The 26,541-nt window shown below is 60.8% G+C and overlaps 1 protein-coding gene across 1 annotated transcript; it reads left to right on the top strand.

Annotated features, from left to right (window-relative positions):
- Positions 1–296: 296 nt before the first annotated feature.
- Positions 297–25,272, top strand: LOC126651515 (proto-oncogene vav-like). The gene is given in 18 exon segments (XM_050337434.1): positions 297–323; positions 535–603; positions 2,506–2,600; positions 8,620–8,716; positions 10,170–10,268; positions 12,430–12,472; positions 12,475–12,494; positions 13,476–13,562; positions 16,439–16,524; positions 18,846–18,978; positions 19,646–19,755; positions 19,880–19,981; positions 20,741–20,838; positions 22,926–22,942; positions 23,098–23,143; positions 23,939–24,066; positions 24,967–25,032; positions 25,180–25,272. Coding segments are annotated over 18 exon segments (1,416 nt in total).
- The last annotated feature ends 1,269 nt before the right edge of the window (positions 25,273–26,541 follow it).

Below are 26,541 nucleotides of genomic sequence, written 5' to 3' on the forward strand. Positions count from 1 at the left end.
AGGGACATGGGGAACAGGGAGGGACATAAGGGACGTTGGGGACATGGAGGACACTGGGGGGACATGGGGGACACAGAGGGCACAGAGGGGACACTGGGGACACTGGGGGGACATGGGGGACGCTGAGAGGACATGGGGACTTGGGAACACGGGGGGACATTGAGGGGACATGGGGGACATGGGGGACACAGAGGGACACTGGGGACTTGGCCGCTTTTGGTGGCGCTGGGGACACAGAGGGGACACTGGGGACATTGGGGACATTGGGGACACTGGGGACATGGAGAAGGGGGAACATGGGGAGCCACAGGGGCCACGTCCAGGTGTGGCAGCTCAGGGGACACGGGGATGGGACAGGGACACGGGGATGGGACACAGGGACACGGGGATGGGACACAGGGACAGGGACAGGGATATGGGACAGGGACACGGGGATGGGACACAGGGACAGGGACAGGGGATGGGACACAGGGACAGGGTGGTGGGGCTGCAGCCCCTCCCAGTGCTCCCAGTAATCCCAGTTCCCCCCCCCAGCACTTCCTGCGGCCGCTGCGGCACTTCCTGGAGCCGCAGGACATGGAGAGCGTGTTCATCAACATCGAGGTGACAGCGGGGACAGCGGGGACAGCGGGGACACAGACCGGGGACAGCGGGGACAGCGGGGACAGCGGGGACACTGACCAGGGACAGTGGGGACAGAGGGGACACTGGGGACACTGGGGACACAGACCAGGGACAGCGGGGACACTGGGGCCACAAACCAGTGACACCAGTGACACCGACCAGGGACACCAGGGACAACTGGGGACACCAGGGACACTGACCAGTGACACCACTGACACCAGTGACAGTGACACCAATGACTCAAGTGACACCAGTGACACAGGGGACACCAGTGACCCCAGGGACCCCAGAGACACCAGTAACACTGGCCAGTGACACCAATGACACCAGTGACACCAGTGACACCAGGGACACTGACCAGTAACACCAGTGACACCAGTGACACCAGCGACACCAGTGACCCCAGGGACCCCAGAGACACCAGTAACACTGGCCAGTGACACCAGTGACACCAGTGACACCAGTGACACCAAGGACACCAATAACACCAGTTACACTGACACCAATGACCCCAGTGACACCAGTAACACTGACCAGTTACACCAGTGACCCCAGTGACCCCAGTGACCCCAGTAACACCAGTGACACCAGTGACACCAGTGACACCAGTGACACCAGTGACACAGGGGACACTGACCACTGACACTGACCAGTGACACTGACCAGTGACCCTGACCAGTAACACCAGTAACACCAGTAACACCAGTGACACCAGTGACACTGACCACTGACCCTGACCAGTAACACCAGTAACACCATTAACACCGGTGACTCCACTGACACCAGTGACACTGACACCAATGACACCAATGACACCAGTGACCCTGACCAGTGACCCTAGTAACACCAGTGACCCCAGTAACACCAGTGACACGGGGGACACCAGTTACCCCAGTGACAAAGCCCCACCAGTGACACCAGTACCCCCCCAGTGCTCCCAGTAACCCTCCAGTGCTCCTTTAACGCCTCCCAGTTCTCCCAGTAACCCCAGTACGGGTCCTGGAGGGGTCCGGTGGGGGGGGTTAATCCCCAACTTTGGGGTGACCCCCTCCAAGTTTTTGGTGTAACCCCCCAATTTTTGGGGTGATCCCCCCCGATTTTGGGGTGACCCTCCTGTTTCCTGGGGTGTCCCCCATACTTTGGGGGGTGTCCCCCGATTTTGGGGTGTCCCCTCCAATTTTGGGGTGTCTCTCCCATATTTTGGGGTGTCCCCCCCATATTTTGAGGTGTCCCCCTCATATTTTGGGGTGTCCCCCCCGATTTTGGGGGGTGATCATCCTGATTTTGGGCTGTGTCCCCCCCCGATTTGGGGTGACCCCCCATATTTTGGGGGTTCCTCCCGATTTTGGGCTGTGTTCCCCCCCCCGATTTTAGGGTGTTCCCTCCGATTTTAGGGAGTGTCCCCCCCATATTTTGGGGTTTCCTCCCGATTTTGGGCTGTGTCCCCTCCCGATTTTGGGGGGTCCCCCTCGATTTTTGGGGTGTCCCCCCCATATTTCGGGGTGTCCCCCCCATATTTTGGGGTGTTCCCCCCGATTTTGGGCTGTGTCCCCCCAATTTTGGGGTGTCCCCCTCGATTTTTGGGGTGACTCTCCTGGTTTTTGGGGTGTCCCTCCATATTTCGGGTGTTCCCCCCGATTTTGGGGTGTCCCCCTCGATTTTTAGGGTGTCCCCTCCGATTTTGGGGAGTGTCCCCCCCCATATTTTGGGGTGTTCCCCCCGATTTTGGGCTGTGTCCCCCCCAATTTTGGGGTGTCCCCCTCGATTTTTGGGGTGACCCTCCTGGTTTTTGGGGTGTCCCCCCCATATTTCGGGGTGTCCCCCCCATATTTTAGGGGGTGTCCCCCCCGATTTTGGGGTGACCCCCCCGTGTCCCCCCAGGAGCTGCTGCAGCTGCACCGGCTGTTCCTGGGGGACCTTCGGGGGGCGCTGGGGGCCTGGGTGACTGCCCCCCTCTTCCTCACCTACAAGGAGAGGTACGGGGGGTCCGGGGGGTCCTGAGGGGCTTTGGGGGGTCCGGGGAGCCTGGAGGGGTCTGGGGGATCCGAGGGGTGGTCCTGAGGGGGTCCTGGTGGGCTTTGGGGGTCCGGGAGGTTCCTGGAGGGGTTTGGGGGTCCGGGGGGGTCCTGAGAGGGTCCTGGAGGCTGGGGGTCCAGGGGATCTTGAAGGGGCTTTGGGGGTCCGGGGGTCCTGGAGGGGTTTGGGGGCCCGGGGTGGGGACTGGAGGGTTTGGAGGTCCTGGGGGCGGTTCTGGAGAGGTTTGGGGGTCCAGGGGTGTCCTGGAGGGGTTTTGGGGGCCCAGGGGGTCTTGAGGGTTTGTGGGGGTCCAGAGGGGTCATGGAGGGTCCTGGAGGGGTTTGGGGGAGTCTGAGGGGGTCCTGGGGTCCCGGGGGTCCTGGAGAGGTTTGGGGAGTCCGGGGGTCCTGTAGAGTTTTGGGGAGATCCAGGGGTCCTGGAGGGGTTTAGGGGGTCGGGGGGTCCTGGAGGGTTTTGGGGGTCCAGGGGGTCCTGGAGGGGTTTGGGGGTCCGGGTGGTCCTTGGGGTGGGGAGTCTGAGGTTTGGGGAGGTTGGAAGGGGGACCTGGAGAGGGGTCTTGGGGGTCCAGGAATGGGAAATGGGGGCTCAGGGGGTCTTTGGGAGGTTTTGGGGAGTCAGTGGGGGTCCGGTGGAAGGGGGTGTTGGGGGGCCGGGAGGGAGGGTGGGAGATCCAGAGGGGGGAAATTTGGGCCAGTAATGGGGTCAGGTGGATTTAGGGTGGATTTGGGGTGGATTTTGGGGTGGATTTTGGGCTGATTTTGGGTGATTTGGGGTGGTTTTGGGGTGGATTTGGGGTGATTTTGGGTTATTTTGGGGTGATTTGGGGTGATTTGGGGTGTCCCAGGTTCCTGCTGTATGGCCGGTACTGCAGTCAGGTGGATTTGGGGTGATTTGGGGTGATTTTGGGGTGATTTGGGGTGATTTGGGGTGATTTGGGGTGGATTTGGGGTGATTTGGGGTGATTTTGGGTGTCCCAGGTTCCTGCTGTATGGCCGGTACTGCAGTCAGGTGGATTTGGGGTGATTTTGGGGTGATTTGGGGTGATTTTGGGATGGATTTTGGGTGATTTTGGGTGTCCCAGGTTCCTGCTGTATGGCTGGTACTGCAGTCAGGTGGATTTGGGGTGGATTTGGGGTTATTTTGGGGTGATTTGGGGTGATTTGGGGTGATTTGGGGGTGGATTTGGGGTGATTTGGGGTGATTTGGGGTGATTTTGGGTGTCCCTGCCAAGGTTCCTGCTGTATGGTCGGTACTGCAGTCAGGTGGATTTGGGGTGGATTTGGGGTGGATTTGGGGTGATTTGGGGTGATTTTGGGGTGTCCCTGCCCAGGTTCCTGCTGTATGGCCGGTACTGCAGTCAGGTGGATTTGGGGTGGATTTGGGGTGATTTGGGGTGATTTGGGGTGATTTTGGGTGTCCCAGGTTCCTGCTGTATGGCCGATACTGCAGTCAGGTGGATTTGGGGTGGATTTTGGGGTGATTTGGGGTGATTTGGGGTGATTTTGGGGTGTCCCTGCCCAGGTTCCTGCTGTATGGCCGGTACTGCAGTCAGGTGGATTTGGGGTGATTTTGGGGTGGATTTTGGGGTGATTTGGGGTGATTTGGGGTGATTTTGGGTGTCCCAGGTTCCTGCTGTATGGCCGGTACTGCAGTCAGGTGGATTTGGGGTGGATTTGGGGTGATTTTGGGGTGATTTGGGGTGATTTGGGGTGATTTTGGGTGTCCCAGGTTCCTGCTGTACGGCCGGTACTGCAGTCAGGTGGATTTGGGGTTATTTTGGGGTGATTTGGGGTGATTTGGGGTGTCCCAGGTTCCTGCTGTATGGCCGGTACTGCAGTCAGGTGGGTTTGGGGTGATTTGGGGTGATTTTGGGTGTCCCAGGTTCCTGCTGTATGGCCGGTACTGCAGTCAGGTGGATTTGGGGTTTGGATTTTGGGGTGATTTGGGTGATTTGGGGTGATTTGGGGTGTCCCAGGTTCCTGCTGTATGGCCGGTACTGCAGTCAGGTGGATTTGGGGTGGATTTGGGTTTATTTTGGGGTGATTTTGGGGTGATTTGGGGTGATTTTGGGTGTCCCAGGTTCCTGCTGTACGGCCGGTACTGCAGTCAGGTGGATTTGGGGTGGATTTGGGGTGATTTGGGGTGATTTTGGGGTGGATTTGGGGTGGATTTGGAGTGATTTGGGGTGATTTTGGGGTGGATTTGGGGTGGATTTGGGGTGATTTGGGGTGATTTTGGGTGTCCCAGGTTCCTGCTGTATGGACGGTACTGCAGTCAGGTGGATTTGGGGTGATTTTGGGGTTATTTTGGGGTGATTTTGGGGTTATTTTGGGGTGATTTTGGGTGTCCCAGGTTCCTGCTGTATGGCCGGTACTGCAGTCAGGTGGATTTGGGGTGGATTTGGGGTGATTTTGGGTTATTTTGGGGTGATTTGGGGTGATTTTGGGTGTCCCAGGTTCCTGCTGTATGGCCGGTACTGCAGTCAGGTGGATTTGGGGTGATTTGGGGTGATTTTGGGTGATCCTGGTGTATACTGTACTGCAGTCAGGTGGGTTTGGGGTGATTTGGGGTGATTTTGGGGTGTCCCTGCCCAGGTTCCTGCTGTATGGCCGGTACTGCAGTCAGGTGGATTTGGGGTGATTTGGGGTGGATTTGGGGTGGATTTGGGGTGGATTTGGGGTGATTTGGGGTGATTTTGGGTGTCCCAGGTTCCTGCTGTATGGCCGGTACTGCAGTCAGGTGGATTTGGGGTGATTTGGGGTGATTTGGGGTGATTTGGGGTGATTTTGGGTGTCCCTGCCCAGGTTCCTGCTGTATGGCCGGTACTGCAGTCAGGTGGATTTGGGGTGGATTTGGGGTGATTTTGGGTTATTTTGGGGTGATTTGGGGTGATTTTGGGTGTCCCAGGTTCCTGCTGTATGGCCGGTACTGCAGTCAGGTGGATTTGGGGTGGATTTGGGGTGATTTTGGGGTGATTTGGGGTGATTTTGGGGTGTCCTTGCCCAGGTTCCTGCTGTATGGCCGGTACTGCAGTCAGGTGGATTTGAGGTGATTTGGGGTGATTTTGGGGTGATTTGGGGTGATTTAGGGTGATTTTGGTGTCCCAGGTTCCTGCTGATGGCCGGTACTGCAGTCAGGTGGATTTGGGGTGATTTTGGGGTGATTTGGGGTGATTTGGGGTGTCCCAGGTTCCTGCTGTATGGCCAGGTACTGCAGTCAGGTGGATTTGGGGTGATTTGGGGTGATTTGTGGGTGTCCCAGGTTCCTGCTGTATGGCCGGTACTGCAGTCAGGTGGATTTGGGGTGATTTGGGGTGATTTTGGGTGTCCCAGGTTCCTGCTGTATGGCCGGTACTGCAGTCAGGTGGATTTGGGGTGATTTTGGGGTGATTTGGGGTGATTTTGGGGTGATTTTGGGTGTCCCAGGTTCCTGCTGTATGGCCGGTACTGCAGTCAGGTGGATTTGGGGTGGATTTGGGGTGATTTTGGGGTGATTTGGGGTGATTTGGGGTGATTTTGGGTGTCCCAGGTTCCTGCTGTATGGCCGGTACTGCAGTCAGGTGGATTTGGGGTGATTTTGGGGTGGATTTGGGGTGATTTGGGGTGATTTTGGGGTGATTTGGGGTGATTTTGGGTGTCTCAGGTTCCTGCTGTATGGCCGGTACTGCAGTCAGGTGGATTTGGGGTGATTTTGGGGTGATTTGGGGTGATTTTGGGTGTCCCAGGTTCCTGCTGTATGGCCGGTACTGCAGTCAGGTGGATTTGGGGTGGATTTTGGGGTGATTTGGGGTTATTTTGGGGTGATTTTGGGGTGATTTTGGGTGTCCCAGGTTCCTGCTGTATGGCCGGTACTGCAGTCAGGTGGATTTGGGGTGATTTTGGGGTGGATTTGGGGTTATTTTGGGGTGATTTTGGGTGTCCCAGGTTCCTGCTGTATGGCCGGTACTGCAGTCAGGTGGATTTGGGGTGGATTTGGGGTGATTTGGGGTGATTTTGGGGTGATTTGGGGTGATTTTGGGGTGTCCCTGCCCAGGTTCCTGCTGTATGGCCGGTACTGCAGTCAGTTGGATTTGGGGTGGATTTGGGGTGATTTTGGGTGGTTTATTTTGGGGTGATTTTGGTGTCCTAGGTTCCTGCTGTATGGCCGGTTACTGCAGTCAGGTGGATTTGGGGTGATTTGGGATGATTTGGGGTGGATTTGGGGTGGATTTGGGGTGATTTTGAGGTGTCCCAGTGTTCCTGCTGTATGGCCGGTACTGCAGTCAGGTGGATTTGGGGGGGTGGTTGGGGTGATTTGGGGTGATTTGGGGTGATTTGGGGTGATTTGTGGTGTCCCAGTGTTCCTGCTGTATGGCCGGTACTGCAGTCAGGTGGATTTGGGGTGATTTTGGGGTGATTTGGGGTGATTTTGGGGGTGATTTTGGGTGTCCTGGGTCTTCCTGCTATGGCCGGTACTGCAGTCAGGTGGATTTGGGGGTGATTTTGGGGTGGATTTGGGGTTATTTTGGGGTGATTTGGGGGTGATTTCGGGTGTCCCAGGTTCCTGCTGTATGGCCGAGTACTGCAGTAGTCAGTTGGATTTGGGAGTTGGATTTGGGGTGATTTTGGGTGATTTGGGTGTCCCAGGTTCCTGCTGTATGGCCGGGTACTGCAGTCAAGGTGGATTTGGGGTGATTTGGGGTGATTTTGGGGTGGATTTGGGGGTTGGATTTGGGGTGATTTTGGGTGTCCCAGGTTCCTGCTGTATGGCCGGTACTGCAGTCAGGTGGATTTGGGGTGGTTTGGGGTGATTTGGGGTGATTTGGGGTGATTTGGGGTGATTTTGGGTGTCCCAGGTTCCTGCTGTATGGCCGGTACTGCAGTCAGGTGGATTTGGGGTGGATTTGGGTTTATTTTGGGGTGATTTTGGGTGATTTTGGGTGTCCCAGGTTCCTGTGATGGCTGACTGCAGTCAGGTGGATTTGGGGTGGATTTGGGGTGGATTTGGGGTGATTTGGGGTGATTTTGGGTGTCCCAGGTTCCTGCTGTATGGCCAGTACTGCAGTCAGGTGGATTTGGGGTGGATTTGGGGTTATTTTGGGGTGATTTTGGGTTATTTTGGGGTGATTTGGGGTGATTTGGGGTGTCCCAGGTTCCTGCTGTATGGCCGGTACTGCAGTCAGGTGGATTTGGGGTGGATTTGGGGTGATTTGGGGTGATTTGGGGTGTCCCAGGTTCCTGCTCTATGGCCGGTACTGCAGTCAGGTGGATTTGGGGTGGATTTGGGGTGATTTGGGGTGATTTTGGGGTGATTTGGGGTGATTTTGGGGTGGATTTGGGGTGATTTGGGGTGGATTTGGGGTGATTTGGGGTGATTTTGGGTGTCCCAGGTTCCTGCTGTATGGCCGGTACTGCAGTCAGGTGGATTTGGGGTGGATTTGGGGTGGATTTGGGGTGATTTTGGGTTATTTTGGGGTGATTTGGGGTGATTTTGGGTGTCCCAGGTTCCTGCTGTATGGCCGGTACTGCAGTCAGGTGGATTTGGGGTGGATTTGGGGTTATTTTGGGGTGATTTGGGGTGATTTTGGGTGTCCCAGGTTCCTGCTGTATGGCCGGTACTGCAGTCAGGTAGATTTGGGGTGATTTTGGGGTGATTTGGGGTGGATTTGGGGTGATTTGGGGTGATTTTGGGTGTCCCAGGTTCCTGCTGTATGGCCGGTACTGCAGTCAGGTGGATTTGGGGTGGATTTGGGGTGATTTTGGGGTGGATTTGGGGTGGATTTGGGGTGATTTTGGGTGTCCCAGGTTCCTGCTGTATGGCCGGTTCTGCAGTCAGGTGGATTTGGGGTTATTTTGGGGTGATTTTGGGGTGATTTGGGGTGATTTTGGGTGTCCCAGGTTCCTGCTGTATGGCCGGTACTGCAGTCAGTTGGATTTGGGGTGGATTTGGGGTGATTTGGGGTGATTTTGGGTGTCCCAGGTTCCTGCTGTATGGCCGGTACTGCAGTCAGGTGGAAGGGGCCGCCCGGCGCCTGGACCAGCTCTCGGCCTGCACCGACCTGCGCATGAAGCTCCAGGTGCCCCTCTGGACCCCCCCTAGATCCCCCCAGAACCCCCAAACCCCCCCAAATCCCCACCCACGCCCTCCACATGAAGAGGCACAGGTGGGCCCAGATCCCCTGGACCCCACTCAGATCCCCCTAGACCCCCAAATCCACACCCACCCCTCCCCACAAAGGCACAGGTGGGTCCAGGTCCCCAGGGCTCCCCCACAGGACCCCCGACATCCCCAGGACCCCCCTTGACTCCCCCCACCCCTCCCCATCCCCCTGACCCCGATGACCCCTGGTATCCCCCTGGGACCTCCCTGCCCCCATGACCCCAATTTCCCCCCAATTCCCACGATCTCTCTGTGCCCCAATAACCCCTTTGTGACCCCAATGAGACCCTGAGACCCCAATTCCCCTCACTTCAATCCCCACGACCCCCTTGTGACCCCCAATGACCCCTTGTGACCCCAATGTGACCCCACTGACCCCCCGACCCCACTGACCCCATCCATGACCCCAAACAACCCCCTGTGAACCCACTGACCCCCGACCCCAGTGACCCCCCCTGACCCCACTGACACCCCTGACCACCCAGTGACCCCCTTGACGCCTGTGACCCCATCCATGACCCCAAACAACCCCCTGTGAACCCACTGACCCCCCTGACCCCAGTGACACCCCTGGCCCCACTGACCCCACCCCATGACCACCCCACGACCCCCACTGACCCCCCGACTCCAGTGACCCCCCAGCCCCCCTGACCCCCCAGTGACCCCACTGACCCCAGTGACCCCCTGACCCCAGTGACCCCCACGACCCCAGTGACTCCCCCCCAACTCCAGTGACCCCCAGCCCCCTTGACCCCCAGTGACCCCCAGTCCCACTGACCCCACAACTCCAGTGACCCCCTTGACCCCTGTGACCCCATCCATGACCCCAGACAACCCCCGTGAACCCACTGACCCAGACCCCAGTGACACCCCTGGCCCCACTGACCCCCCCGTGACCACCACCTGGACTCCCAGTGACCCCGAGCCCCTAGTGACCCCCCAACTCCAGTGACTCCCGGACCCCACTGACCCCATCCATGACCCCAAACAACCCCCTGTGAACCCACTGACCCCCTGACTCCACTGACCTCCCACTGACCCCCTGACCCCCATGACCTCCCCCGACCCCAGTGACCCCCTGACTCCACTGACCCCCCCGACCCCAGTGACTCCCCTCAGCTCCAGTGACCCCCCGACCCCACTGACCCCATCCATGACCCCAAACAACCCCCTGTGAACCCACTCGACCCCCCGACCCCCATGACCACTCCCCAGACCTCCAGGACTCCCCGCCACCCTTTACCCCCAGTGACCCCCTGACCCCAGTGACCTCTCCAGCCCCAGTGACCCCCCCAGCCCCTTTACCTCCAGTGACCCCCCAGCCCGCATGACCCCCCGGCCTCATGACCCCTGTGCCCCCCTGCCCCCAGGAGTGCTCCCAGCGGGCCAACAACGGGCGCTTCTCCCTGCGGGACCTGCTGATGGTGCCCATGCAGAGGGTGCTCAAATACCACCTGCTGCCCAGGTGGGCACCTGGGACACCTGGGGACAGCTGGGGACACCTGGGGACAGCTGGGGACACCTGGGACACACCTGGGGACACCTGGGGACAGCTGGGGACACCTGGGGACAGCTGGGGATACCTGGGGACAGCTGGGACACACCTGGGGACACCTGGGGACACCTGGGGACACCTGGGGACAGCTGGGGATACCTGGGGACAGCTGGGGATACCTGGGGACACACCTGGGGACACCTGGGGACACCTGGGGACACCTGGGGATACCTGGGGACACCTGGGGACACCTGGAGAGGGAGGGGACACACCTGGGACACACCTGGGACACACCTGGGACACCTGGGGACACCTGGGGACAGCTGGGGATACCTGGGGACAGCTGGGGATACCTGGGGACACACCTGGGGACACCTGGGGACACCTGGAGAGGGAGGGGACACACCTGGGACACCTGGGGATACCTGGGGATACCTGGGAGAGCTGGGACACACCTGGGGACACCTGGGGACACCTGGGGACACACCTGGGACACACCTGGGACACACCTGGGCACACCTGGGACACCTGGGAGACACCTGGGGCACACCTGGGACGCACCTGGGGAGCAGGGACACACCTGGGGACACCTGGGGACACCTGGGGACACACCTGGGACACACCTGGGACACACCTGGGACACCCGGGGACACCTGGGGACACACCTGGGGACACCTGGGGACACCTGGGACACATCTGGGGACACCTGGGATGTGCGAGCTGGGACACCTGGGGACACCTGGGGCACACCTGGGGACACCTGGGGACACATCTGAGGACACCTGGGGATACCTGTGAGAGCTGGGACACACCTGGGACACACCTGGGGACACACCTGGGGACACCTGGGGACACCTGGGGACACCTGGGGACACCTGGGGAGGTAGGGGACACACCTGGGACACACCTGGGACACACCTGGGGACACCTGGGACACACCTGGGACACACCTGGGAGAGCTGGGACACACCTGGGGACACCTGGGGACACCTGGGGAGGGAGGGGACACACCTGGGACACACCTGGGATACACCTGAGGACACCTGAGGACACCTGGGAACACCTGGGACACACCTGGGACACACCTGGGGACACCTGGGGACACCTGGGGACACCTGGGACACCTGGGGACACACCTGGGACACACCTGGGATACATCTGGGAGACCTGGGACACACCTGGGACGCACCTGGGGAGAGGGGACACACCTGGGACACCTGGGGACACCTGGGGACACCTGGGGACACCTGGGGAGGGAGGGGACACACCTGGGACACACCTGGGATATACCTGGGACACCTGGGGACACCTGGGGAGGGAGGGGACACACCTGGGGACACACCTGGGATACACCTGAGGACACCTGGGAACACCTGGGACACACCTGGGGACACCTGGGACAGCTGGGGATACCTGGGAGAGCTGGGACACACCTGGGACACCTGGGGACACCTGGGGAGGGAGGGGACACATCTGGGGGACACCTAGGGATACCTGGGGACACACCTAGGGATACCTGGGGACACACCTGGGGATACCTGGGGACACCTGGGAGAGCTGGGACACACCTGGGACACACCTGGGGACAGCTGGGGATACCTGGGGAGGGGGGACACACCTGGGACACACCTGGGACACCTGGGACACACCTGGGGACACCTAGGACACACCTGGGGATACCTGGGGACACCTGGGGACACCTGGGGACACCTGGAGACACCTGGGGACAACCTGGGGATACCTGGGAGAGCTGGGATACACCTGGGACACACCTGGGGACACCTGGGGACAGCTGGGGACACCTGGGGACACCTGGGGACACCTGGGGAGGGAGGGGACACACCTGGGACACACCTGGGATACACCTGGGACACCTGGGACACACCTGGGAGAGCTGGGACACACCTGGGGACACACCTGGGAACACCTGGGGACACCTGAGGACACCTGGGGACACCTGGGGAGGGAGGGGACACACCTGGGACACACCTGGGGAGGGGGGGCACATCTGGGGGGTCCCCGTACCTGTCGGGGGGCACATCTGGGGGTCCCCATACCTGTCGGGGGCACACCTGGGGGTCCCCATACCTGTCGAGGGGGCACACCTGGGCCCCTGACCGACATCCCCCCAGGAGCTGGTGAAGTTGACCCCGGAGCCGGCGGAGAGGGAGCGGCTCAGGGGGCCCTGGACGCCATGAGGGTGGGTCTGGGGTCCCCGGAGGGGTCTGGGGGGTCCTGGAGGGCCCAAGGGGGCTCTGGGGAGTCCTGAAGGGGCCTGGGTGGTCCTGGAGGGGTTTGGGGGGAGGAGGGTTTAGGGGGTTCCTGGAGGGCCTTGGGGAGTCCGGGGAGTCTGGAGGGGTCCTGAAGGGCCCTGGAGGGGTCTTGGGGGTCAGGGGGGTGCTGAGGGAGGAGGTTCTGAAGGGCCCCAGGGGGCCTGGAGGGGGTCTTTGGGGGGTCTGGGGGGTTCTGAAGGGCCCTGGAGGGGTTTTGGGGGGTCCAGGGGGTCCTGGGAGGGTCCTGAAGGGCCCTGGGGGTCCTGGAGGGGTCTTGGGGTCCTGAAGGGTCCTGGAGGGGGTTTGGGGTCCAGGGGGTCTGGGAGGGGTCCTGAAGGGTCCTGGAGGATCCTGGAGGGGGTCCAGGGGGTCCTGGAGGAGTCTTGGGTGGTCCGAGGGGGTCTGGAGTGGTCCTGGAGGGTCCTGGACGGGTCTTGGGGGTCCGGGGGGAGTCTGGAGGGTCCTGGAAGGGCCTTGAAGGGATCTGGGGGGTCTGGGGGTTCTGGAGGGCCCGGGGGTCCTGGAAGGGTCTTGGAGTGTCCGGAGGGGGCTGAGAGGGGTCCTGGAGGGGACCTGGAGGATCCTGGAGGGTCCTGGAAGGGTCTTGGAGGGTCCGGAGGGGTTGAGGGGGTTCTGGAGGGACCTGGAGGGTCCTGGAGGGTCCGGGGGTCAGGGGAGGGTCCTGAAGGGCCCTGGGGGTCCTGGGTGGGTCTTGAGGGGTTCTGATGGGTCCGGGGGACTTCTGGGGGTCCTGGGGACACCTGGGGTCTCTGAGGGGGATTTGGGGTTTCTGAGGGAGATTTGGGGGTTCCTGAAGGGGAATTGGGGGTTGGGAGTTCCTGAGGGATGTCAGGGGTCCTCGGCTGTCCCGGGGGGGGTTTGGGGGTCTCTGACTGGCCTCCCCCCAGGACCTGGCCCAGTGTGTGAACGAGGTCAAACGGGACAACGAGACCCTCAAACAGCTCACGAGTGTCCAGCTCTGCCTGCACAACATGGTGGGGACCCCAGAGACCCCCGGGACCCCCAACCTGCCCCTGGGACCCCCAACCTGCCCCTGGGACCCCAGACCCCCAGTCTTCCCCCGTGTCCGGCTCTGCCTGCACAACATGGGTGGGGACCCCCGAGACCCCCAGGACCCCCAAACACCCTCAGACCCCCAGTCCTCCCCAGTGTCCACCTCTGCCTCCCACAACATGGTGGGGACCCCCAGAGACCCCCTGAGACCCCCAACCTTCCCCTCGGACCCCCAAACTGCCCTGGGACCCCCAGAACCCCCTCAATCCCCCGGTGTCCAGCTCTGCCTCCATAACATGGTGGGGACCCCCAGAGACCCCCACGACCCCTCTAATCTTCCCTTGGCACCCCAACCTGCCCCAGGACCCCAAACTGCCCCTGGCACCCCCAGAGCCCCCCAGTCCTCCCCAGTGTCTGACTCTACCTCCATAACATGGTGGGGACCCCGAGACCCCCAGGACCCCCAAACTGCCCCAAACACCCCCAGACCCCCCAGTCCTCCCCAGTGTCCAGTTCTGCCTCCACAACATGGTGGGGACCCCTGAGACCCCTGAGACCCCCCAAACTGCCCCAGGACCCCCAAACTGCCCCCAAACACCCCCAGACCTCCCAGTCCTCCCCCTCTGCCTCCCACACTGTGGTGGGGACCCCCGAGACCCCACATCCCCGTGTCCCCCAGATCCCACATTCCCAGTGTCCTCCCGCATCCCTGATGTCTCCCCATTCCCAATATCCCTCCCCGCCCCATTCCCGATGTCCCCCCACATTCCCAACTTCCCCCATTCTTGGTGCCCCCCCATTCCCAGTGTCCCCCATTCCCAATGTCCCCCCATTCCCAATATCCCCACTCCCATTCCCGATGTCCCCCACATTTCCAACGTCCCCCATTCTTGGTGCCCCTCCCCTTCCCAATATCCCCCTCCCCATTCCCAATGTCCCCCCACATTTCCAACGTCCCCCCATTCTGAGTGCCCCTCCCCTTCCCAATATCCCCCTCCCCATTCCCAATGTCCCCCCACATTCCCAACTTCCCCCCATTCTTGGTGCCCCTCCCATTCCTGATGTCCCCCACATTCCCCATGTCCCTCTGTGTCCTCCCAATCCCAACATCCCCCAATCCCAATATCCCCCCCATTCCCGATGTACCCTCGTGTCCCCCCACATTCCCAACATCCTCCTCCTTCCCAATGTCCCCCCATTCCCAATGTCCCCCATTCCCCATGTCCCCCATTCCCAATGTTCTACCATTCCCAATATTCTCCCAATCCCAATGTCCTCCCTTTCCCGATGTTCCCCCATTCCCAATGTCCCCCCATTCCCAATGTCCCCATTCCCGATGTCCCTCCCTTTCCCAATGTCCCCCCCATTCCCAATATCCCTCCCTTTCCCAATGTCCCCCCATTCCCGATGTCCCCCCATTCCCGATGTCCCCCCATTCCCAATATCCCCCATTCCCAATGTCCCCCCTTTCCTGATGTCCCTCCCTTCCCAATGTCCCCCCATTCCCAATGTCCCCCATTCCCAATGTCCCCCATTCCCAATGTCCCCCCATTCCCAATATCCTCCCATTCCCAATGTCCCCATTCCCAATGTCCCCCATTCCCAATATCCTTCCATTCCCAATGTCCCCATTCCCAATGTCCCCCATTCCCAATATCCTTCCATTCCCAATGTCCCCATTCCTATGTCCCCCATTCCCCATGTCCCCCATTCCCAGTATCCCCCGTGTCCCCCCATCCCTGATGTCTCCCCTCATTCGATGTGCCCCAATCCCAATAACCCCCCATCCAAATGTCTCCCTGTGTTCCCACATTCCCAATGTCCACCCCCCATTCCAAGTGCCCCTTCCCTCGTTCCCGGTGTCCCCCTGATGTCCCTCCATTCCCAATGCCCCCCATTCCCAATACCCCCTCCCTTGTTCTCGGTGCCCCCCATTCCCACTGTTCCAATTCCCATTCCCGATGTTCCCATTCCCGATGTTCCTGTTCCCGATGTTCCTGTTCCCGTTCCCGCTGTCCCTGTTCTCGATGTTCCCGTTCTCGATGTTCCCGTTCCCGTTCCTGATGTTCCCGTTCCCAATGTCCCCATTTCCGATGTTCCCGTTCCCGCTGTCCCCCATTCCCACTGTCCCCGTTCCCATTCCCACTGTCCCCGTTCCCATTCCCACTGTCCCCGTTCCCATTCCCGCTGTCCCTGTTCCTGTTCCCGCTGTCCCCGTTCCCATTCCCGATGTTCCTGTTCCTGCTGTCCCCGTTCCCACTGTCCCCGTTCCCATTCCCGCTGTCCCCGTTCCCACTGTCCCCGTTCCCATTCCTGCTGTCCCCGTTCCCACTGTCCCCGTTCCCATTCCCGCTGTCCCCGTTCCCATTCCCGCTGTCCCTGTTCCCGCTGTCCCCGTTCCCATTCCCGATGTTCCTGTTCCTGATGTTCCCATTCCCGATGTCCCGTTCGATGTTCCCGTTCCTGTTCCTGATGTTCCCATTCCCAATGTTCCCATTCCCGATGTTCCTGTTCCTGATGTTCCCATTCCCGATGTCCCCGTTCCCGATGTTCCCGTTCCTGTTCCTGATGTTCCCATTCCCAATGTTCCCATTCCCGCTGTCCCTGTTCCCGCTGTCCCCGTTCCCATTCCCGCTGTCCCCGTTCCTGTTCCCGCTGTCCCCGTTCCCGATGTTCCCGTTCCTGTTCCTGATGTTCCCATTCCCAATGTTCCCATTCCCAATGTTCCTGTTCCTGATGTTCCCATTCCCGATGTCCCCGTTCCCATTCCCGCTGTCCCTGTTCCCGCTGTCCCCGTTCCCATTCCCGCTGTTCCTGTCCCTGTTCCCGATGTCCCCATTCCCGGTGTCCGGCACAGCCCCAGTCCCTGGCGCAGTTTGGGCGCCCCAAAATCGACGGGGAGCTCAAAGTGTCCAGCACCGAGAGGCGCTCCAAGGTGGACAGGTGGGACATGGGGACACCATGGGGACATGGGGACATCCAGGGACATGGGGACACCATGGGGACATCATGGGGACATCCATGGGGACACCACAGGGACATGGGGACATCCATGGGGACATCCATGGGGACATCCATGGGGACACCACGGGGACATCCGTGGAGACACCACGGGGACATGGGGACATCCACAGGGACATGGGGACACAGCAGGAACCTGGGAAGATCCATGGGGACACCACAGGGACATGGGGACACCATGGGGACATCATGGGACACCACGGGGACATTCATGGGGACATGGGGACATCCACGGGGACACCACGGGGACACCATGGGGACATCCATGGGGACATCCATGGGGACATGGGGACATCCATGGGGACACCATGGGGACATGGGGACATCCATGGGGACATGGGGACACCATGGAGACATCCATGGAGACATCCCAGGGACCTTGGGGACACCATGGGGACATGGGGACATCCACAGGGACATGGGGACACCACAGGGACATGGGGACACCACAGGGACATGGGGACACCATGGGGACACCACGGGGACATGGGGACACCACAGGGACATGGGGACACCATGGGGACATGGGGACACCATGGGGACATGGGGACACCACGGGGACATCATGGGGACACCATGGAGACACCATGGGGACATGGGGACATCCACAGGGACATGGGGACATCCATGGGGACATCCATTGGGACACCACAGGGACATAGGGACACCACGGGGACATCCACAGAGACATGGGGACATCCATGGGGACACCACAGGGACACCATGGGGACATGGGAAAACAAGGATCACTCCCATGGGGACACCCTTGGGGACACCACGGGGACATCCACAGGGGCATCCATGGGGACATGTGGAAAACAGAACCCCCCATGGAGACACCACAGGGACACCACAGGGAAATGGGGACACCACAGGGACATGGGGACACCATGTCCACGTCATGGGGACATGGGGACATCCACAGGGACATGGGGACACCACAGGGACACCCCAAGGACACCACGGGGACATGGGAAAACAGGGACCACCCCACGGGGACACCCTTGGGGACACCACAGGGACATGGGGACACCCACAGGGACACTGAGGGGACATGTGGAAAACAGGGACCACCCCACGGGGACACCCCTGGGGGACACCCTTGGGGACACCACAGGGACACGAGGGGACATGTGGGAAAATAGGGACCCTCCACGGAGACACCGCAGGGACACCACAGGGAAATGGGGACACCACAGGGACACCCCAAGGACACCACGGGGACATGGGAAAACAGGGACCACCCCACGGGGACACCCTTGGGGACACCACAGGGACATGGGGACACCCACAGGGACACTGAGGGGACATGTGGAAAACAGGGACCACCCCACGGGGACACCCCTGGGGGACACCATAGGGACATGAGGACACCACAGGGACACTGAGGGGACATGGGAAAACAGGGACCGCCCCACGGGGACACCCCTGGGGACACCACAGGGACACGGGGACACCACAGGGACATGGGGAAACAGGGGCCACCCCACAGGGACACCCCTGGGGACACCCTTGGGGACACCACAGGGACACCACAGGGACACCCCAAGGGCACCACGGGGACATGGGAAAACAGGGACCACCCACGGGGGACACCCCTAGGGGACACCACAGGGACACGGGGACACCACAGGGACATGGGGAAACAGGGGCCACCCCACAGGGACACCCCTGGGGGACACCACAGGGACATGAGGACACCACAGGGACACTGAAGGGACATGGGAAAACAGGGACCACCCCATGGGGACACCCCTGGGGACACCCCTGGGGACACCACAGGGACACGAGGGGACATGTGGGAAAATAGGGACCCTCCACAGAGACACCACAGGGACACCACAGGGAAATGGGGACACCACAGGGACACCCCAAGGACACCACGGGGACATGGGGAAACAGGGACCACCCCACGGGGACACCCTTGGGGACACCCTTGGGGACACCACAGGGACATGAGGACACCACAGGGACACGAGGGGACATGTGGAAAACAGGGACCACCCCACAGGGACACCCCTGGGGCCACCCTTGGGGACACCACAGGGACATGGGGACACCCCAAGGACACCACGGGGACATGGGGACACCCCAAGGACACCACGGGGACATGGGAAAACAGGGACCACCCCACAGGGACCACCCCACGGGGACACCCCTTGGGGACACCACAGGGACACGGGGACACCCTGGGATGCGTGGTGGCCTCGAGGGGCTGGTGCCACCCCCGTCCCCTGTGCCAGGTACGGGTTCCTGCTGGACAAGGCCCTCATCATCTGCAAGCGCCGCGGGGACTCCTACGAGGCCAAGGACGTGGTGGACCTGCAGAGCCACCGCCTGGGGGACAGGGACCTCGGGCCCCGTGACGGAAAGAAGGTACCGGGGGCACGGCGGGGACACCACGGCCTGGGGGGTCTCTTCCCAAAGAACCCGGGGGGACAGGGTGTCCAGGATCCTGGTGGATCCCAGAATCCCGGTCCCTGGTGGATCCCAACGTCGTGGGCCATGGTGGACACAACTGGCCAGGTCTTGGGGATCCCAAAGTCCTGGTCCCTGGTGGATCCCAGAATCCTGATCCCTGGTGGACACAACTGGCCAGGTGTGGGGGATCCCAGAGTCCTGGTCCCTGGTGGATCTCAGAATCCTGATACCTGGTGGAACCCGACACCCTCTTCCCTGGTAGTTCCCAGGATCCTGATCCCTGGTGGATCCCAGGATCCTGATCTGTGGTAGACCCCAGGATCCCAATCCCTGACGGATCCCAGGATCCTGATCCCTGGTGGATCCCAACACCCTATTTCCTGGTGGATCCCAGGATCCTGATTCCCAGTGGATCCCAGGATCCCAATCCCCAGTGGATCCCATTATCCCGGTCCCTGCTGGACCTCCCCCCCGTGTTTGCCATCCCATGTCCAGGTGTCCCCGTGTCCTGAGTGGCCCCCCTGACCCCTGGTGACCCCCAGGGTGCGTCCCCCGGTGTCCCCCATGCCGGGGGGTCCCTCCCTGGGTGGGTGGCCCTGCTGACCCCCCTCTTTCCCCCCAGTGGTCCCACAGCTTCGCGCTGGTGGACACGGCCGGGCTCCATCACTACGAGCTCTTCTTCAAGACACAGGACATGAAGAAGAAGTGGCTGGAGCAGTTCGAGATGGCCCTGTGGGTTCCTCCATCCCCATGGGGAGGGGTAGGGGGGGGTCACCTACCCCACTGGGTGGTCCCAGGGGTGGCCCAGCTTGCCCCCACCATGCTCAGGTGCCCCCCCCGCCCCGTGTCTCTGCAGCTCCAACATCTTCCCCGAGCACGCCCTGGCCGACGGGCACGACTTCCAGATGTTCTCCTTCGAGGACACCACGTCCTGCAAGGCCTGCCAGATGTTGCTGAGGTGGGACCCCAAAATTACGTCCCCCACCCTCCTGGGGGGAGGGGAATGGGGGCCACTGTGAGCTGGGAGAGGAGGTTTGGGAGCTCTGGGAGAGGGGGAGGCCCCGGGGGGGGATTGGAGGGTCAGGTGGGTGAGTTGAGGCCGAGGTGGTCGAGGTGTGGGTTGGTAACGGAGGGGACAGGCTGAGGCCTGGGGAGGTCAAGGTTAAGGTGGGTCAAAGGTTGGGTGGAGGCCAAGGTGGGTCAAGACCAAAGTTGGTTGGAGGTCAAGGTGGGTCAAGGGTTGATTGGAGGTCAAGGTGGGTCAAGACCGAGGTGGGTCAAGGGTTGGGTGGAGGCCAAGGTGGGTCAAGGGTTGGGTGAAGGTCAAGGTGGGTCAAGAGTTGGGTGGAGGCCAAGGTGGCAGGTCAAGGCTTAGTTGGAGACCAAGGTGGGTCAAGGGTTGGGTGGAGGCCAAGGTGGGTCAAGACCAAGATGGGTCACGGTGGGGTGGGCTGAGCCCTGGGTGGGCCAGGGACGAGGTGGGTCCCTCCTGGGTGGGTTCAAACCACGAGGGGGTTGATCCTGGAGGGGTCAAGACCAACACAGGCCAAGAACCGGGTGGGTCAAGGGCCGGGCTGGCCAACCCAGCTCCAGCCCAGCTGCACCAGGGATCAGTCAATGGCTGATGGCCAATCAGCCCTGGGTGGGGCAGGTGTGGCTGGGGGTGCCCTCCATGACTGTGACCCCCTGTCCCCCCTTGTCCCCCCCGTGTCCCCAGGGGCACCTTCTACCAGGGCTATCGCTGCAGCCGCTGCCGCGCCCCCGCCCACAAGGAGTGCCTGGGCCGGGTGGGGACGTGCGGCAAAGCCGGAGCCGGTGAGGGGACATCGTGGAATACGAGGGGGATTGGGGAATGGGGGGGATCAGGGGATGGGGGAAGGGGCTCTGAGGGAGGAAACAGGGGGTGGGGAGGAGTAGGGGGTTGTGGGATACAAATGGCTGACACGGTGCAGGGCATTGTGGGATAGGGGATGGCCGACGAGGAGAAGGGCATTGTGGGGTTCAAGATGGCTGACATCGACCACCAGAGGATGGAAGATGGGGCAGGGAATTGTGGGATACAAGATGGCTGACACTGAGTATCATGGGATACAAGATGGTTGACATGGAGAAGGGTATTGTGGGATACAAGATGGCCGACACTGAGTATCATGAAATACAAGATGGTTGACATGGAGCAGGGCATTGTGGGATACAAAATGGCCAACACTGAGTATCATGGGATACAAGATGGCTGACCTGGAGTAGGGCATTGTGGGATACAAGATGGCTGACAGCGCAGGGTATTATAGGATCCAAGATGGCTGACACTGAGTATCATGGGATACAAGATGGTTGACATGGAGAAGGGTATTGTGGGATACAAGATGGCTAACACTGAGCATCATGGGGTATAAGATGGTTGACATGGAGCAGGGCATTGTGGGAGACAAGATGGTTGACACTGAGCACTACGGGATACAAGATGGCTGACCTGGAGCAGAGCATTGTGGGATACAAGATGGTTGACACTGAGCACTATGGGATACAAGATGGCTGACACAGTGCAGGGCATTGTGGGATACAAGATGGCTGACACTGAGCATTATGGGATCCAAGATGGCTGACATGGAGCAGGGCATTGTGGGATACAAAATGGCTGACACTGAGCATTATGGGATACAAGATGGCTGACATGGAGCAGGGCATTGTGGGATACAAGATGGCTGACACTGAGCATTATGGGATACAAGATGGCTGACATGGAGCAGGGCATTGTGGGATACAAGATGGCTGACACTGAGCATTATGGGATACAAGATGGCTCACACAGCACAGGGTATTATAGGATACAAGATGGCCGACACTGAGCATCATGGGATACAAGATGGTTGACATGGAGAAGAGTATTGTGGGATACAAGATGGCCGACACTGAGCATCATGGGGTACAAGATGGTTGACACAGTGCAGGGCATTGTGGGATACAAGATGGCTGACATTGAACCTGACAGGATCCAAGATGGCAGACATGGAGCAGGGCATTGTGGGATACAAAATGGCCGACAGGGCATTGTGGGGCACCCACAGAGCCCAATTAACACCAAGTATTAATTAGGGGGGACAGGTTAAATACCCCCTTGTTAATTAGGGGGGAAGCTAATTAGCCACCTCATTAATTAGGGGAGTAACTAATTACCTCCATAATTAGGTGAGGGGAGGCTAATTACCCCATCATTAGGTAGGAGGGGGTTAATTACCCTATAATTAATGAGGGTAGTTGCTAATTACCACATCATTAATTGGTGTGATTACTTACCCCCTCATTAATTAGGGGGGACTAATTACTCCCTCATTAATTGCAGGAACTAATTTCCCCATCATTAATTAGGGAATGTAATTACAAACTGATTAATTAGGGGAGGGTGAACTACCACTTATTTAATTAGGGGAGGAGCTAATTACACCATCTATTATTAGGGGTTGATTACTCCTTTATTAACTAATTAATTAAAGGAGGATTAATCACATTATTAATGAGGGGAGGGCTATTTACAACCACCCTTATTAATTAGTGTAGGGTTAATTACCCCATCATTATTAGGGGAGGGTTAATTACCCCATCAATTAGTTTGGGAGATAATTTCCCCCCTTATTAATTAAAGGAGGATTAATCACCCCATTATTAACTAGGAGAAGGGCTAATTATAGCCCCCCTTATTAATTAAAGGAGGATTAATCACCTTATTATTAACTAGGAGAAGGGCTAATTACAGCCCACCTTATTAATTAGGGGAGGGTTAATCGCCCCATAATTAATTAGAGGTTAATTAATTAATTGGTTACTTAATTTATTGATTAATTGATTAATTAATTAATTAATTAAGCATCCCACTAACAAACTTTTCCTCTCCCTCCCCGCAGATTTCGGCCCCAGGAAGGTACTGGGAAAACGGTTCAAAATGGGCTGAAAAGGCCCAAATTTGGGGGTCTGGGGGGTCCCTGGGGGGGCACTCCCAGCCCCCCATGACCCCTCCCCCTCTATGGGGGTCCCGCTGCCCCTCCCCCACTCACGGGGGTCCCGTTGCCCCCCCAGAACAAATCGCAGCGTCCGGGACCCGACAAGAAACGGGGGGACCTGGGTGAGGAATTTTGGGGGGGGTCCCGACCCCTCGGGTCCAAATTTGGGGGGCACAGGGGAGGGTCTGACCCCCCCATTCCATGGTTGGGGGGCACAGGGGGAGGGTCTGAACCCCCCCCCATCAGCTCCAAATTTGGGGGGCACAGGGGAGGGTCTGACCCCCATTCCATGGCTGGGGGAGCACAGGGGAGGGTCTTTCCCCCCCTCGTTTGGGGGCTCAGGGGGTCTGTCCCCACCCCCAGCTCCAAATTTGGGGGGCACAGGGAGGGTCAGAAGCCCCCACCCCCCCCCCATGTTCGGGGGACTCAGGGGGGGTCTCTGACCGCCCCCCTGGGTTGATTTTTGGGGGTCTCAGGGTGGTCCATGTTTGGGGGGCACCAGGGGGTCTCTGCCCCACCCCCAGGTTGATCTTTGGGGGGTCTCAGGGGTGGTCCATGCTTGGGGAACCGGGGGTCTCCTGACCGCCCCCTGGAGTTGGGATTTTTGGGGGTCTCAGGGTGGTCCATGCTTGGGGGCACCAGGAGGTCTGACCCCACCCCGGGTTGATTTTCGGGGGTCTCAGGGGTGGTCCATGTTTGGGGGTCTCAGGGGGTCTGACCCCACCCCCGGGTTGCTTTTTGGGGGGTCTCAGGGGTGGTCCATGTTTGGGGGAACCGGGGGTCTGGCCCCACCCCCTGGGTTGATTTTTGGGGGTCTCAGGGGTGGTCCATGTTTGGGGGTCTCAGGGGTCTGTCCCCACCCCGGGTTGATTTTCGGGGATCTCAGGGTCCCTGTTGACCCCTCGTGCCCCCCCCAGGGCTCCCCAAGGTCGAGACCACCCAGCCCTACAACGGCGTCCCCACCGGGTCCTGGGACCCTCTGCGCCTCAGCCCCGGTGACGTCATCGAGGTCACGGTGGCCGAGGCCGAGGAGCTCTGGTGGCAGGTGGGGATGGGGGAAGCGGACCCCAGGGTGGGGACGGACCCCATGGTGGGGATGGGACCCTCAGGGTGGGGCTGGGACCCTCGAGAGGGACATGGGACCCCTGGGGTGGGGACGGGACCCCCATGGTGGGGACGGGACACCCGTGGTGGAGATGGGACCCTCAAGAGGGAAATGGGACCCCCGGGGTGGGGATGGGACCCCTGGAGTCGAGATGGGACCCCCAGGGTGGGGACGGGACACCCGTATTCGAGATGGGACCCTCAAGAGGGAAATGGGACCCCCGGGATGGGGGCGGGACCCCCAGGGTGGGGACGGGACACCCGTGGTGGAGATGGGACCCTCAAGAGGGAAATGGGACCCCCGGGGTGGGGCTGGGACCCCCAGGGTGGGGTTGGGACCCTCAAGAGGGAAATGGGACCCCCCGGGATGGGGACGGGACCCCCGGGGTGGGGACGGGACCCCCGAGATGGGGGTGGGACCCCCAGGGTGGGGACGGGACACCCGTGGTGGAGATGGGACCCTCAAGAGGGAAATGGGACCCCCGGGGTGGGGATGGGACCCCCAGGGTGGGGACGGGACCCTCAAGAGGGAAATGGGACTTTCGGGGTGGGGCTGGGACCCCCAGGGTCGAGATGGGACCCCCAGGGTGGGGCTGGGACCCTCAAGAGGGAAATGGGACCCCCGGGGTGGGGCTGGGACCCCCAGGGTGGGGCTAGGACCCTCAAGAGGGAAATGGGACCCCCGGGGTGAGGAAGGGACCCCTCGGGTAGGGACAGGACCCCCGGGGTGGGAAAGGGATCCTCAGGTGTGGGGTTGGGACCCCCCAGGGTTGGGGCGGGACCTTCCCACCCCTGGGGACCCCCTGACGTCCCCCCGGACCCCCCAACTCCCCCCCCCCAGGGCAGGAACGTGGCCAGCGGTGACCAGGGCTGGTTCCCGAGCGGGGCCGTGAGACCCTTCGTGGCTGTGAGTTTGGGGACCCCAAATCCCCCAGGGACCCCCTACAGCCCCCCCGCGGTGTCCCTGAGGGGTTTGGGGTCCCGAGATTTGGGGAGCTCTCGGAGGGGTCCCCCCCAACCCCGATCCCAAACGCTGCTCCCTCCCCCCCCACAGGTGCCACTGCCGGACCTCTCCGTGTACCCCTGGTTGGTGCTGGGGACCCCCCGCTGCCCCCCAAATCCTCCTCTGGGACCCCCATTTCCCTAGGACCCCAAATCCTCCCTGGGCCCCCAAATCCTCTGCCTCACCACCATTGCCCTGGGACCCCAAATCCTCCCCTGGGCCCCCAAATCCTCCTCTGAGCCCCCATTGACCCTGGGACCCCAAATCCTCCCCTGGGCCCCCAAATCCTCTGCCCCACCATCATTGCCCTGGGACCCCAAATCCTCCCCTGGGCCCCTCAAATCCTCCCTGAGTCCCCCAAATCCTCCTCTGGGCCCCCATTGAGCCTGGGACCCCAAATCCTCCCCTTGGACTCCCAAATCCTCCCCTGAGTCCCCCAAATCCTCTGGGCCCCCACTGACCCTGGGCCCCTAATCCTCCCCTGGGACCTCCAAAGTCTCCCCTCTGGGACCTCCAAATCCTCTGACCCTCCCCCATTGACCCTGGGACCTCCAAATCCTCCTCTGGGCCCCCCAAATCCTCCACTGAACCCCCCATTGTCCTGGGCCCCCAAATCCTCCCTGGGCCCCCAAATCCTCCCCTTGGACCCCCAAATCCTCCCTGAGTACCCCCAAATCCTCCTTGGGACCCCTAAATCCTCCCCCTGGGACCCTCAAATCCTCCCGAGTCCCTCCAAATCCTCCCCTGGGACCCCCAAATCCTCCCTGAGTCCCCCAAATCCTCTGACCCTCCCCATTGACCCAGGGACCTCCAAATCCTCCTCTGGGCCCCCAAATCCTCCACTGAACCCCCCATTGTCCCTGGGACCCCAAATCCTCCTCCGGGCCCCCATTGCCCCTGGGACCCCCCAGATTCTCCTCTGGGACCCCACCCCCCCCGAACCCCCCCGGGGAGGGTTGGTGGTGCCAGTTTGGGGTCTCAGAGCTCCTGAACCCCCCGGGGAGGGCTGGGGGTGCCGGTTTGGGGTCTCAGAGCCCCCAAAACCCCCCGGGGAGGCCGGGCGATGCCTTTTTGGGGTCTCAGAGCCCCCGAACCCCCCCGGGAAGAGGGAGGGGGTGCCGGTTTGGGGTCTCAGAGCCCCCGAATCCCCCGGGGAGGGCTGAGGGTGCCTTTTTGGGGTCTCAGAGTCCCTGAACCCCCCGGGGAGGGCCGGGTGGTGCCTTTTTGGGGTCTCAGAGCTCCCGCACCGTTCCCGAACCCCCCCGGGGAGGGGTGGGGGTGCCAGTTTGGGGTCTCAGAGCTCCCGAATCCCCCGGGGAGGGCCGGGCGATGCCTTTTTGGGGTCTCAGAGCCCCGCACCGTTCCCGAAGCCCCCCGGGGAGGGGTGGGGGTGCGGATTTGGGGTCTCAGAGC

Source organism: Myiozetetes cayanensis, unplaced genomic scaffold (assembly GCF_022539395.1).
Source record: "Myiozetetes cayanensis isolate MyiCay16 unplaced genomic scaffold, myiCay2020 scf645, whole genome shotgun sequence".
NCBI lineage: Eukaryota > Metazoa > Chordata > Aves > Passeriformes > Tyrannidae > Myiozetetes > Myiozetetes cayanensis.